The following is a 15,097-nucleotide window of genomic DNA, read 5'->3' on the forward strand; positions in this document are numbered from 1 at the left end:
GGTGTTCACGATCCATGTCTGGGCTCCTCTGTTACACGGTCTGCAGTCTGCCTGCAGATCTTTGTGCTCAGTTGTCATCGTTGTCACTGAAGTGCCTAAAGAATTCCTCCTACCTAAATCAAATCCCGCTTAATCTGACAACCTCTTTCAACAATACTCTTCCTGACATCTTGTCTTTGCTTGATCCAATGATTTCTACATGCTTCTCTAACCATTTTTTCAGCCTGTTTGTCAGCAGATCCACTACAGGTCCTCCACCCTTGGTTTCTGAGGGGTGCCACAGCAACTTCACCCTTTCCCCCTTTTTTCCTCTGTGCCTTATCACTGGATAACCTTATTCCAATAAAACTACTATCTCTCAGTCCTTAATTTAGATTTGCCCTCTGTCCAACTAAAGCCCCCCTTGCTGTCTAGCCACATGCCGAGTTAAATCTCAATCCGTTTCTACTAGCTCCTCCCTCGTCTGCTCGACAGCTTTCCCTCGCCTGTCCCTGGACACCTCTGATTCCGATCTCCCACCAGTCCCTCCCACGGTGGCTACTTTGAAACCCGACGCAGGGCCCAGGCCCTTCTGCATAACCTCTGGGTACGACTACCCGCACCCTTGCACACAGGCAAACCTGTTAGCCTGCTCCCCACACGCACAAATCCAGTGCAGCATCTTCAGGTCTTTCAGCAAGACCCCCTCAAATTCAGACGCGAAGGTAACCCCATCATGTCTCTCCTCCTTTGCACCCCCTTCCTTTCTTTGCCTTGAGTTTCTAAGGTGCCCCGCAGCCAGACCTGCCGCTACCCGTTGCCCCTCAGCGGGCCGAGGTGCGCTCCCGCCCAGCCGGCAGCCCCGGGCAGCGCCGCTTCCCACCGCCCTTCCTAAACCGGGAAACTCATTTTCCCCTCGAACCGGCACCACCCGCCCTCCACGCTACCCGCCCCCGGCCGCACCCCCGCTGCCGCCGCCCCGGGGCCCGCGGGGAGCCGTCCGGGCTGGGGCGGGGAGCGCTGGGCGGCGAGGCCGGGGGCGGGCCGCGCCGGGCGGAGCAGAGCGGCGCGGCCCTGGCTGCGGCCCAGCTTCCTCCGCTGCTTCCTGCCGCCGCGCTGTGCCTGCCTGCCGCCCGCCGCCGCTCCGTGAGTGCGGGGCGCCCGGGGCGGGGGGAGGCGGCCGGCCCAGTTCGGGGGGCGCCGTGGCCGCGGCGGGTTTCTCCTGAGGAGCCGGGGGGCGCGGAGCCTCGGCGACGACAAGCGGCGGCCGCAGCTGGAGGGCCGGGCCGGGCCGGGCCGGGCCGATCTGCCTCGCCATGGCGGCGGCCGGGCCCGCGGCCTGCGGAGCCGCGTCCCGGGGGGCGCCGCGGAGGTGCGGCCGGGCGGGGCGCGGGGAGGGGGCGCGACAGTTGTGCCGGGCTGCGGGCGGGCGGAGGGGGGGCACTGCCCCGCCGAGGGCCCGGGCCGGGCGGGCCGCCCTGACCGCTGCCGGGGGCGGGCGGGGGGGGCGGCACTGCCCCGCCGTGGGCCCGGGCCGGGCGCCTGCTGCTGGGGGCGGCCGGGGCAGCCCTACCCGGGCCTCCTCCCGCCGTGTCGCGAACTGGTGGTGGTGGTCGAGTGCGGCTCGGGTGGGCTCGCTTTGAGTAGCCGGCGACGAGCTGCAGGTGCCGACCGTCCGCTGTCGGCCCAAAATAGGTTAACAATACTGTGACATGAAAACAGCAGCACCGGGCTGTCTCTGTGACCTGCAGTAAGTTTCTTGGTCCGTTAAATTAGAGTCGGTAGCATCGCCTTTGGTCGGGTTGAAACATAAGCTCTGTTCACTTTGCATTAGGCAAGCTCGCAAGTGAATGCGGTTATAAAATGGTCTTACAGTTCTGTGTCATGAGGCTGGCGCGATTATTTCTGCCCTGCTGTGACAGCGTGGCATACGCCGGCCTGGTGATGCCACCGCCGGCCTGCTGCCACTGCGGCGTGGCCATGTGAAGGCGGGCTGCGGGCTCCCCACGACAAGTGTTTTGGCAGGCAGGACTGGCGCTCTGCTACCTGAAGTTTCCTTTTCAGTGAATGCAGACCGGTACTTGCCTGGGAATTAGATGACAGCCTGGTGACCGCCCTTTCGATTAACCGGAGATGTGGTATTTTAGACCCCCTAACTGCAACTCTGCATGTTGTACTTGAGTTAGTGTTTTGGTTCTCTGATTCCTGGATTGTTTTTAAGGACTTCATTTGGTCTTTTGCTGTTGATGTTCTTTACTTTAGGACTTCATCCTGCCCTTGCTACAGATATGTTACTACCTGCACGTTTAAACAGAATATGCATGACAGCATATGAAACACAGATGCAGAAGAATAAAGTAAGATGTCAAGAACATAGAAACAGATGGCAATAATTCCAGGTGTAGCGCTGTATTCTTGTTGCATGTCATCTTCAGTTACAAGTACTTCCCAATGCCATTAAATAATCCTCTCATACAAACATATAAAGCAGAGTTGCGTTCAAAGGATTCTTTCTGCTTTCATTCTCTAGCTTTTTAAAAGGAAGCATAGTAGTGGTATGAACATGTGCCAGATTGATAGCAGAACATGCCTTTGTGAAATTGCTGTGCAGTTTACTAGGGTTGTAAATATTTTGTCAGATTTCTTCATGAAATATTGAAAAACTGGTGCTCTGTAGTTTTGTTTCTGCAAGATTTACAGAAACGCAGCTAGTGTCTCATGGGTTCTGCTGTGAGCATCAACCATAGATCAAGGACAAGTTGTTCCACTTTAGACGTGTCATCAAAACAAACTAGGGCAGTTGTGTGGAGGAAGAAAATGGAATGAAATTTTTTGCTCTCAGTGGCAAGGCTTTGACTTTCAAAGTGCTCAAACTAGTTTTCCGTAGTCCTTTATAGTTATATCTGTTTTACCCCCATTAATTAGCTAACTCCCACAACACCCTTCCAGAGTAGATGGGAAGTTACATGCAGCCGTTGTTTTCCTTCATCTGCTCTGACTCAGCCCTTTAAGCAGGGGTACAGCATGAGTCTCAGCTTAACGTAATATCTTGTGTGGGCTTCAGCCTGCTATCTCACACACTGTGCTGCAACCACAGTTCCTTTTTTTTTTTTTTTTAGACTTCACAGAATTAGCATTTCTCTGAAGTTCATCCTTTGCTCATACTATCCTTCATGTTCTCTTATGACATCTTGGACCACTTGGTTCCCAGTTTTTGTCCACACAGTTATCCTGCCAAGATACTGTGAGTTCACTGGTTATTCTCCAGCTGTTTCAGTTGTTACGCCCTCAGATTTTCTGTGGTGATGGCACTGTTACATTGGTGTTCATATCACGTGAGTGCATAGTCTGTCAGCTCTGTCATCTGACTGCCTTTTCACATACAAAGTTTTCACTTGAGGGCCAACATCATTAGTTATAAGTCATGGCTCTCTTTGTGGTACTTAGGTGTTTCGCTTTTTGAAGTGTGAATTTTAGGAGAATCCATATTAGACCATGAGTGTGCCTACCCAGATGTTTTTCCCTCTTGGTGTGTTCATATTTTTTAAAAATACATTTAAGGTGGGATAGAGAACATAAGCAAAAGTTGCAGTTTGCTTTATGAGGTTGGATATTTACAGGTATCCCTGAAATTTTCCATAAAACCTTTGCTCTAAGATACTAGCAAAAATATGTCATAAAAATACTACTTCTTTTACCCACTCAATCCTTCAATTTACTTTAGTCAAAAACCCAGTTACAGAGTCTTTTCATTCTTGTTTCTGGACACATCTGGTTTCTGTGCATCCTTAGAAGTAATTTTTCTGTGGTAAGTGGGTTTCAGTAGGAAATGTGAGGGGGATTGTGCAGGGTGCAAACAGGAACATTGACAGACCGTGGTTAGCATGGGTGGCTGGATAAAAAAGATTAATAAAAGTGAGAAATGCTATGGGATTTTACCTGTCACTTGGAAAGCTGTATCTGGTGGTCCAAGGGTAGTGTCTCGCTCCTTGTGCAAGAAGTACATCAGTGTCTCACCCTTTTAGGACTGTAATATAATGTCAGGATTGGCGTTTGAGCTCCAGTGATGGTGTAGGATGTGTGATGTGCCTTTGGGCTAGGAAGTCTCAGAGATGACACTTTCAGAATTTCAGATGACATTTTCCAGGGGAAGAAGTGTTGCTGCCACTACCAGTCAGCAGTTCTGGTCCTTTTACTGCTCTAGCAGGCAGCGGGGGCTTGTTTGCCGCAAAGGTTTCGGTGGCTGTCAGAGCGCTGAGCCTCCTGGCCTGCTGATGGGTGACGCTGCCCAGTTGCTAACCGTGATGGATGCGGTTCTTGCTCTGATTGGGTGACATTTGATCTAGCGACGAGCAAGCCAAAATGCCACAGGTAACGCTTGGAACAGACGTCCAAAATATATCAATTTGCAGCTTACATCAAAACATGTAGCAATTCTGCAGAGGATCTGGCATTACTGATCCCTACAAAGGCTTTTCTTTCTGTACTCTGACAGTTACGTGGAAGCTCATAAAGACCTTTCACAGATGTGCTACGGACCATCTTGGCCATTGGACTTCATCTGCACATCTGCGCTGTTCCTCAGCTCCTTGCTTTGGTGCTAGGCTGCTGTTGACAGCTGGACAGTTCTGTTAAGTTACATGAAAGTGCTAATTTTTCACTATTCAGTGTGTGTTATGCCTTTCCAGTGTGATGCAGGGTTTTTTTGCATTTGCAACATAAAATGACATAATTCTAACTTGAAAGTTTGGCTGCAAGTGGTGAGAGCTGGAATTTAGAATACCTCAGATGACTTGAGGGATTGAGGTAAATGTATTTACCCCAGCTTCTTTGAATTCAGGTGCTCGCTGATGAAATAGTTAACAGTACTGGTTTCCCAGTTAATGGGCAGTCCTACTGGGAGAGCCTTACCCATATCCAGAATAGTACCTGGAGACTATCTGTATATTCACTTGGCTGTATTTCACAGGGTAAGTCTGCTTAGATGAGTGGTGATTACTACCTCATTTTTATCTTCTTGTTTGCATTCTAGTAATGCAACTGTAATCCTTATAGTTAATCAAGAATCAGGAAAAATGTTATGATAGGTATTACAGAGATAAAACCAAAAATGTGGCACTTGCCTGAAAGAGCTGGCACCGTAATTATAAGAGGAGGGAAAATGTGGACGATGGCAGATGGAAGTGGTGTCATGGTAGTAGTCAGCACAGCAGGTTATTTCTCTAACATACTGATGATCTGGTTTGGGTTTCTTATTAGCATCATAGTGAAGGTACAGCATGGGAAGACTCACTAAGGTGGCACATTTCAAAATTTAGCAAGTGAGCTGTAGACTTTGTAGGAGGATAGACTCAACCTCCAAGTAAGGAGTCCAAGATGATAAGACAGGAATAGGTCTTGGGGAGTTTAGACAGTGAAGACATAGTTTGCTGCTTCACCTCTTTGCATAAAGATGCTTTGAAGAGGAACGACCTGTTTGGTTTTGGTTTTTATTGGGTTTTTTTCCCCCAAAAGAAAAGTGAATTCTAGTTCACACTAGCCTTGTATCTTTTATTGGTCCTAGCTCTACTGACTTCTGGTAAAATATAAAATTTTTAAAAATAACAATTATTTATTTTAGGAACTACATCCAGCTCTTTTTAGTTTCTAAATACATACTTTATAAAGAGGGTGCATTTCTAAATACAGAAATATTAATGCTGTTAAATACAGACTATTTCAGGCCTAGACATTTAAAATAGTCTAGGCATACCTTAGATTTAACTTAAATTCAGCATGTTGATTTTTGGCACTTTGGCAAATTTGAAGCTTTTAAAATTAGGTAGGCAGATCATTTTGCTGCTTTTGAAGTGGTTTGTTCTTTCCAGAAAGGTGGAAAGGAACAGTTGTAGCAAGGAGCTTTTGATCTTAATCGGCTTTTTGTAGGCAGACTGGCATTAGGAGTCTTTTAAGAAGTAAAAAGTAAACTGAAAATATCAAGTGATGATGATTATACTTCACTCTTGTATGCTGAGCTCAAAGAATCTGAACACGTTTGGTAAGGACTGGTTCTTAGGTTTGTATGAAATGATTGTTTAAAAGGAGGAGATTTAGCTCCTTCTATTTTTAGCTTTTTCCCCATGACACTGCATAATTTCCACTTAAGATTTTTACTGTGTGTCAAATAGAGATCAGGGTGGAGCTAACATACCCTCTGAACTCGGCTTTTTCTATCACAAAAACTGGGGTGTTTTTATTTGTCAGATTCATTAGTCAAGTATCATTTGCACTGTGACTTGATTTTGTGTATACTAAATGAAAAACTTACCGTATTTGTTTTTCCATCACAAAAAGAAACTTTGAAGCAAGGACTCATGCAATCTTCTTTCTGCATAGGGAAAGAGGGAGAGGCTGTCTCCTTTAGGACACTCCACAGTTGATGGCTGTAGTCAAATTACTCATTGAACATATTCAAAAAATAAGAGAATGGGTTGGAAAGAGGCAAATCATGGGAATATTGCCATGATTTTTAATCTTCAGTGTATCAAGTTCATTTTGTGTAAATTGTTTGTTTCTCCTCTGCCCACTTGTCCTGAATGTCTTGTGTCCATGGCCAACAGAAACCTCTGGAATTTCTCTCTTGCTTTTTTCTTAGCTGTGTTTTATGTTTTCTCGAGTCTATGTTTGTTCAGGGTCTCCGTTCCAATAAAATCTCAATCTTTTATTTCCCATAAACTGAAGTATTTCTGAGAAGTAGTTTCTGAAGCACCTTAGGTTTCTTCCTTGTTTGTCTCAAATATAATAATAAAATTTCTGGTGTATTTTGAAATGTTGATCGTGTTTTTAGTTGTTAAATGAGATCTTTTACTTGTAGTGTTTTCTGTCCCCAAATATACTGGAAAAGGGCAGATAGTACTGCACGCGTACTGTGCTACATGCATCGTAGATGCAAGCTGAGTAGCTCCTTGCTCTTACCTTTTCATCCCACTTACATGCTTTTCAAAATCAGGCACAAACCCTGGCTGGCTAGGTCCTTGATATGCTGTGCTTTTCAAGAGCTCCCAGGTCAGTAAACATTGTCTGGTGGGTGCCTGTCTATATTGCCAGCTTCTCATGTCAGTGTTCATTTCTAATGCCATGTTGTCTATGTTGGGCTAGAAATGCCACATTTTCAGTGGTTGCAGGTACCAGCTGACATTGTCTTTTCCATGTGTCCTGAAGGACCCTAGAGAGTGGGTTCAGCGGTGGGCTGTGCATGCCCTGATCCAGATTGTATCACCTGGTCCATGGGCCACAGGATTTCACAGGTGGTAAAGACTTGCTTGTATTTCAGCTGGTTGGGCCCATAATTGTTCTTTCATTAAGTTATCCAAGCTCTCAAAATGTACTGGTATGAACATGACTTTCATTTGGGCGAAATCTGTGGTTTGGACAGTCTTACATAATCTGCCCAAAGAGATAAAAATTGTGATGCTGAAATGAACTCATAGATCGTTTATGTCAATGTTGAATAACCCAAACACAACTACATTCCTTTAGGGAGGACTTTTTTGCTGTCTTTGCTATTGACTCTTTACATAATTTAGTGTAAAATCATGGGTTTTCTAACAGTAGCTGTATTGGCCTTATTGTTTGATGAATGTCTCGATGAATCTTGTGCTCGGTTAAGCAGCAGTGCGACAAGTGGTGATGGGTAGTTTCACATGAAGCTTGGATATATGATGAGGTGCCAAGGCAGAAGTACAGTTGAAGTTTTTTGGGTCTGAAGCACTTTTTCCTGTTCTAGGGATGCCGTGATCCATGGTTGTTGATGTACATTAGGCATGCTAACATATGTTGAGTATAAATAGTCAAGAGCTGGAATATTCAGATCTTTCTTAGTGTATGAACATGTATTGCAAACCTACGAAATCAGCAAAGCTCAATTTAGTGGCATTGTTCACTTGTGTGTCTAAGCATTTCAAGCTTTATACCCTTAAGTACAGGAAATTTTAAAATCTGTAATTTAAGAACATCATGCATGGTATTTAATACAGTATAAACTGATTGCTATGTAGATGTAGCATTTTGCAAAAAATGAAGTGCATTTTGAAAGGTTGAGGAGACATGAAGCTGTCGATGCAAGGAAGCAGAGAGTAAAGGTTTCTTTCATACTCTACAGAAATTTGACTTGTCCACAGTAAATCTCTAATTGATACATTCATGCAGAAAACTTCCAGCACTAACAGCATGTGTGGCAGATGAAGAGATATCTGTCCAGGTCTGTAGGAACCTGGAACAGGAGCTCTGAGGTCCAGACTACCTGCTTCACTTCACTGAAGGCTGTTCAGATACCAGTGATGGTGGTGCTCTAGTATCAATATTGTTTGACTGTTCTGCTGATTGGCTTAATGGATAAGAAAGGAGAGGGAATACGGAGTTCAATATACAGGTCAATTCCCATGTCCCTCAGAGCTTCAGTAATACAAAGGTCTAAATGCATATACAGAGAAGATTAAAAAACTTAGGTAGACAAACTTTTTAAACTTTGACAATCTTATCTACTGATCTGTAGCAAGAATATATCCTTTGTTATTCTCAAATGTAGGGCATTTTAGAGGTTTCCCCTACATAAATGAGGTAGCACAGTTGAAAATGTTTGGTACTGGTGGCTCAGGTGACATTATTAACTCCTATGTGGTATGCCACAAGGTGTAATTTTTTTTCTAAACAGAATGGCTCACAGGTTTACAATGTATGAATATTAGACTATCTTACATTCATATGATTTATATATGAAAACATAAATTTGTTTTTATGAAGCACATTGTTAAAAGACAACCTGTATACTAAGCTTCAGAAACTGTTTGTGTGATGCACAGCTACACTCCTTCAGTGATTTCACATTTGGAGTTTGGTTAAATGACCGGTGTGCTGAAATCTCTGGGATTTTTTTTAAAGTTTAGTGGCAAATATTTATCCTTTAATTCTGTTCTTCATAGGTCTTCTTGATTAATGACCCAAATTTCCTATGAGAGACTTCATCTGTATGGATTCTCTGATGTTTAATAGAGGGGTCAGCTTACACTCCAGTCTGTCCTCACTCATAGGAGAGGACACTTTCATGAAGTTTGGAATACTTTTGTATTTTATTGAAGTGTTAGAAATTGCTCAGAAGCTTTTAGGGAATATACAACGGTAAATGGTGACTAAAACCTTTCCTAAGGGAGATATGTTAAGTAAGAGAAGCTTCTGTTTTGATGAAGTTTTACTGGTAAGGTATGGCTAGAGCTCTGTAGTAGTTTACTTTACAATAACAAAAATAAAGAAAATCTTGGTATCTCAAATATTTAACACTGATGCCTGGAAGTGTGTGTCCCCCATAGCTACAGCTACAATTTATAATGTCATGTAATGTAACAAACTGATCTTGTGGCATTCCTAAGAGTTCATTCCTGAAACATTCATACTCCTTGTTGCACAACAGCTGACATTAGTCAAAGCCTAAAACTGTGTTTGTGAGGTTTGAATGTGTGATTTGATCTCATGCTTTTAGAGTTCAAACTCACTACGTTTGATGAAGTGTTTGGACAATACAGCAACCCCTGTTTCTTCTTCCTAGTAAGTAACAGATGCGGGTGAAAGATCCATCAAGAGCCAACCCCGAGAAACCAAAGAGAAGCAAAAGGCCTAACAGGCCACAGGATGAGGACTCTTCAGATGATATTTCAGGTAAATACATTAGGTGATGTTTGGCTGTAAGGTTCAGGTCTAATAACTTTGGTGCTGACTGATGATAACCGCAAATCAGTGGTACCATTACCATGAAATGCTTTTCTTGTTGGAATTTGTAACAGAAATATCCCCAGTTAGGTGTTTATGACCTGATTGGTCGTTACACTACATGACTGCCCTGAAGTAGGAGAATGGCCTTTCAGGTGCCTGTGGAAGGTCTAGCACATGTGGCAGGAGGCTGCTTAACTGAACGGGGGGGCAGGGAGGGGGAGCTTCCAGCTGAGCTTGGAGGCAAAAGGAAGGGCAGAGAGGGTGGGGGCAGGTTTGGGCTGCCCTTGGAGGTGCCCTGACTGTGCAGGAATGGCATTAGGTAAGCCAGCCTCAGTTAGAGTTAAATCTGATGAGGGATGTAAAGGGTGAGATAGATTTGTATGGATACTGTGCCAGTAAAATGGCATGTGCAAACCTGCTGCTTGAGGGGGCAGGGGACCTAGGGACATGGGAAAAGGGTGAGGAACTCAATCTTTCCTTTGCCTCTGTCTTCACATGTAAGCTCTGCACTTGGTCCTCCCTGGTCCCTGAGCCTAGTGGCAGACTCTGGGATTTAAACATTGTCCGGAGTTTAACAAGATTGAGACCTGTTAAGCAAACTGGACATGCACAAGTCCATGGGATCAGATGGGATGCATCTGAAGGTGCTGAGAGAGCTGGGTGGTATCATTGTGAGGCTACACTCTGTCATCTTCCTGACGACAAATTGGGGAGAGCAGTCGGTAATGCTGAAGGGTGGATCTGCTGTTCAGAGTCACCTAGACTGGCTGGAGAAATGGGCTGGCAGAAACTTCATGGTGTTCAACTAAGGCAAGTGGAGAGTTTGGCAGCTGGGCCTAAATAACCACATGCAATTACAGGGTGGGAATCAATGACTTGAAAGCAGCTTTGCAGAAAAGGTCCTGGGGGTCCTACTGCACATGCTGAATAAAAGCAAGTGGTGTGGCTTGTGCCTACTGTGTATGCTGGACTGTATTATCTAGAGTGTAGGGCGAGGTACGTGATTATTTCCATCTTTTTAGTGCTTACGAGACTTCATCTGGAGTACTGTGTTCAGTTGTGGCTCCCTGGTACAAGGACATTGACTTGTCTGAGCAAGTTGAGCTCCATGTTATTAAGGAGACTGAGAACATGATACGTGAAGATGGGCTGAAGGCAATGGCTTTGTTTAGTCAAAGGAGTGAAAGTACAGTTTCTTTCTTTCACTGCCTGACAGGTGGTTATAGAGAAGGCAGAGCAAGGCTCTTCTGGGAGGTCCACAATGAGAGGGCTAAAGGCAACAGACAAAAGTTAGGGCAAGGAAAATTTGACTAGTATGAGGAAATTTATTTTCATCTTGAGGATGGTCAGACAGAAAACTGATTTTTTAGTGAGTTGTTGAAACCTCTGTCCTTGAAGATATTCAACACTCAGCTGAACAGAGCCATCAGTAACCAGATCTAAATTTGTATTTGGCCCTGCTTTGAATGAGGATTTGGATAAGGTGGCCTTCAGAGGTTCCTTCAAAGCCAGGTTATTCTGTGATACTGCAGTGGAATTTGTGCAAAAAATATGACAGAGAATAGTGATTGATACTCGTGTTCAGAATGGGCAGTTGTAGTAGGGATGCATGGGTATTTGAAAATCTTTCTTTATGGATTGCAAAGGAGATCAACTGCCTGTGTTGTCATGTGCAAAAATAGATTTTTGTAGTATTGTCGTGGTTTAAACTCGGCTGGCAGCCAAATACCATGCAGCCGCTCACTCACCCTCACCCACTCCTGTGGAATGGGGGAGAGAGTTGGAGGGGTAAGGGTAAGGAGACTCATATGTTGTGATAAAAACAATTTAATAATTGAAATAAAACTAAAATGTTAATAATAATAGTAATAATAGAAAATACAAATGGATAATGCACAGTGTGATTGCTCACCACCCACTGACTGATGGCCAGCCTGTTCCTGGCTAGTGATCCCAGAGAGGAGACAATCCTGAAACCATCTTCCCCAAAACCCAAGTGGAGCTTCCCAATCAACCTTTATCTATATACTGAGCGTGATGTTAGATGACATGGAATATTCCGTTGGCCAGTTGAGTCCATTGCTTTGGCTATGCTCCCCCATAGTTTCTGGTGTACCTGTGCACTAGCAGGACATGAGAAGTTGAAAAGTCCTTCATTTCTTTGCAACAACTAAAAACATCAGTACATTATCAACATTCTTCTTATATTAAATCCCATACTGAATCCAAACCACAGCACTATTCTAGCTACTATTCTTCCTAAGAAGGAAAGAAAAAACCATCAGTTAGCTCTATCCCAGCTGAAACCAGAAGTATTTTACTGTTGACAAAAAAAACCAAACCAAAAAACATGGAAATGCATTTTGTGCAAAAGTAGTTCTTGTACTTTTGTACGAAGTAGTTTATCTGTTTTTAAGTGGTGGCATTTACTGACTTGAGAAGGATTTTTGTTACAGAAGGACTGAAATAGATCCTTCATAAAATTCAGTATATGGGGAGCAGCTGGCTGATTTTTCCTATTTTAGTTCTTTGCTACTTTTTATTCTTAATGCTGAATTCGTTGAAGACTCTGCTCTTTTAGTGTACACACGCTCCCTTTCATAGCTATTATTTTTAATGGATGAAAGTGAGTATGTGTTGTTTTCTTTAGGTTTAACCTGCCAGCACGTGAGCCAAGCAGTGGATGTGCATCATGTGAAGAGAGCGGTAGCTCAGAGTGTCTGGTCGATATGTGCAGAATGTCTGAAGGAGAGGCGGATGAGTGATGGTGAGCCTGTGGCACCTTCGGACATATGGCTGTGTCTCAAATGTGGCTCTCAGGTAAGCATATGCTGGAAACTTAGGGAGGTGAATGGGTCCTGATTTTCTAAAAGATATGACTGGTGTGGATCCCTGTCTGACATCTTGTTACCTTCAGTGAAACGGTGTGACGTAATTGCTTAGTTGTGAGAGTCCATTCTTCAGCTTCTGCAGTGGTGTGGGATGTGGCCTTACATTCTTGTCTTGGTTTTGGCAGTGTTTTGGGTTAACTTTATGTGTTATGGTGCGGTTTGGCATCACAAGTAGTAAGTCAGGGTCCTACCTTTTCCTCTGTTCTTCATCTGCATGCTCTTGCCGCTTACAGAGAATTGGCTTCAGGAACTGTGTGGTTGCAAAATGCATTTGTTCAGCTGGCTCATCTGGCAGAAGATCCTACAAATACAAATACAAATGAATGAAAAAACAATGTAAATTGAAAAAATTGGTGTATATTGGTGAACCAGCTTACACTGTGGGCACTCAGTTGCTAGATTTGATTGAAACCAGGGAAAAAGAACTGTGCCAGAGTGAGAATGTTGCTTTTTGTGGCATCTAGCCATTAGATTGGATCAGTTATAATGTCAAATCATGGCCTCAGAGTTTAAAATGGCAGGTCCTGACCCCAAGGGCTTGCCCAGGTTTCTGCCCTGTGAGTGAAATAAAACTTGATACAGAAAAATTCAGTTTACAGGCAATGTCACCCTTCGTTCAGCTAATAGTTGCCTGAACAATTTTCTTAGACTTTCTGTAGGTCTTCCTATAAGGACAGAAGCCAGCTTCTACCAGCATTATCTGAACAGATTTAATTTTGCAAAGAAATGTGCTATTCGCAGGCTTTAGAAGATAATTATATAGATCTGAGGAGGACTCGGTATGTCTTGTGTCTGAAAATTTGTAATTAAGGAAGGCTTTTAAAAGGAGTTAACTCTGTGTGCTTTTTCATGTTTATGCTGTTAATAGCCTTCAAAACTCATGCCTCATTCAGAGACCAGTCCTGCATCTTCTAAGTCACACTCTGTAGATACTTGAAAAATTGCAAATGCTTTATCTCGGTGTTGCTGTACATAAATGGTGTGTTCTGAGTAGCTTTTTAGTACAAAAGAATTTATATACCTTTTGCATTTGCTGTCTGGAATGCATTTCGCATTCTTGAGCCCGGAGGGTTACCTGTGCTTTTCCTCTCCTTGATATTCTGTGGAGCAAATATGCTACACAGTCATTTCATTCACATTTTTTTTTAGAGAATTCTTACTTTTGTGAATGGCATCATTTTCTGTCTATTGATACTTACTCAATACTTACTCAAAAGCTAGAAATTATTTCTATTAAGTTAAAACAAACAATAATTTTCTATGCTTTTAACTGATTTTTCTGAGTAGAAAAGATGAGATTTTGGTTTTGTATTGTCATTGATTTTCCTTTATTAGTAAAAAGAAAATGTGTTCATTTAAAAAAACTTAAGTGATATCTTTATAATACTGGGTTATAAAGTGTTAAACCCTTTCAATCCTTGAGAATGCTAAACGAGTATTTAGGGCACTATAGCTTTCTGTCTAATTTTGAAAAGTGAAGTTTTTGTAGTTTATTTACTAATAACGTAGTCTTTTCCCACTTCCTGTTTTTCTCTTACTGTGTTGATGTTTGTTTCCTTTTTAAGGGATGTAGTAAGAACTCGGAAGGCCAGCATTCTTTGAAACACTTCCAAACAGCACGCACAGAACCTCATTGCATTGTTATCAATCTCAGCACATGGATCATATGGTAAGAATAAGTATACAGGTGCTCCTGTGTGCTTCTACATAAGGATTACTCATAACTTAAAGCACCGTCTTCTAAACAATGATTCTGACAGATAAAATTAATACTTTATATAGAGGAAAGGCAGGCTTTCTGGAGAGAAATTTAGTTTGTCCTTAGGACTCTCAGAGGGGTCACAAATAAGTAAGATAGACATTTGAGTCCACTGTATTCTGTAGAGAGCTGGCTGGTTATAGGAGTTTGTCCTTCCTGCTTGTTTCTATATGATTATGTTCAGAACTATAAATTGAGATTATTTAAATCTGTAAGTATCACAGTGAATTGGGGATGATGTATAGAAGAGCATATATGGGATGACAGAGTTAAATTTTATTCCTCTTTTTAGTATGAAAAATTGAAACCCAGAGCTTAAGTAATTTGTGTAAGTTTGTTTGAGAGGTTTGTTAGAGCTGGGAGGTGCATCCAGATATCCTGAATTCCAGTTTGTTTCTTCTTTTTTTTAGGTGTTATGAATGTGATGAAGAGCTGTCAACACATTGCAACAAAAAGGTTTTGGCTCAGATAGTTGACTTTCTTCAAAAACATGGTTCCAGGGCTGAACCAAGTAAGTTTATATAAATAGTTTTATCTGGAGATATCTGTAACGTACTGTCCATAAAAATGAGTATTTCAAATTTTGAGGCATGTTAACATAAATGAAAAATTATGTATGATGCAAGTATAATACAATTGGTAATTGCACAATTTTTTGTGCAAGTAATGCCTGTTGTAATGGTTTTCATAAAAGTAATTTAAATTTTTTCCTACAGTATGGTTG

General features: G+C 42.9%; 1 protein-coding gene across 5 annotated transcripts in view; it reads left to right on the forward strand.

Annotated features, from left to right (window-relative positions):
• The first annotated feature begins 1,005 nt into the window (after positions 1-1,005).
• The window catches only part of USP45 (ubiquitin specific peptidase 45), a 56,134-nt gene continuing 42,042 nt past the window's right edge, over positions 1,006-15,097 (forward strand). For 3 of the 5 annotated variants that reach the window (XM_074819487.1, XM_074819490.1, XM_074819492.1), the window contains exons 1-5: positions 1,006-1,125; positions 9,560-9,669; positions 12,374-12,543; positions 14,180-14,283; positions 14,784-14,884. In XM_074819487.1, the coding sequence (XP_074675588.1) occupies positions 9,570-9,669; positions 12,374-12,543; positions 14,180-14,283; positions 14,784-14,884 (475 nt within the window). In that variant the 5' untranslated portion in view covers positions 1,006-1,125; positions 9,560-9,569. Of the gene's footprint in view, positions 1,126-1,267; positions 1,352-2,317; positions 2,337-9,559; positions 9,670-12,373; positions 12,544-14,179; positions 14,284-14,783; positions 14,885-15,097 lie in introns of those variants that run through there. The other 2 variants (XM_074819488.1, XM_074819489.1) reach the window with 2 other exon arrangements.

This window comes from Strix aluco, chromosome 3 (assembly GCF_031877795.1).
Source record: "Strix aluco isolate bStrAlu1 chromosome 3, bStrAlu1.hap1, whole genome shotgun sequence".
In the NCBI taxonomy this organism is placed as follows: domain Eukaryota; kingdom Metazoa; phylum Chordata; class Aves; order Strigiformes; family Strigidae; genus Strix; species Strix aluco.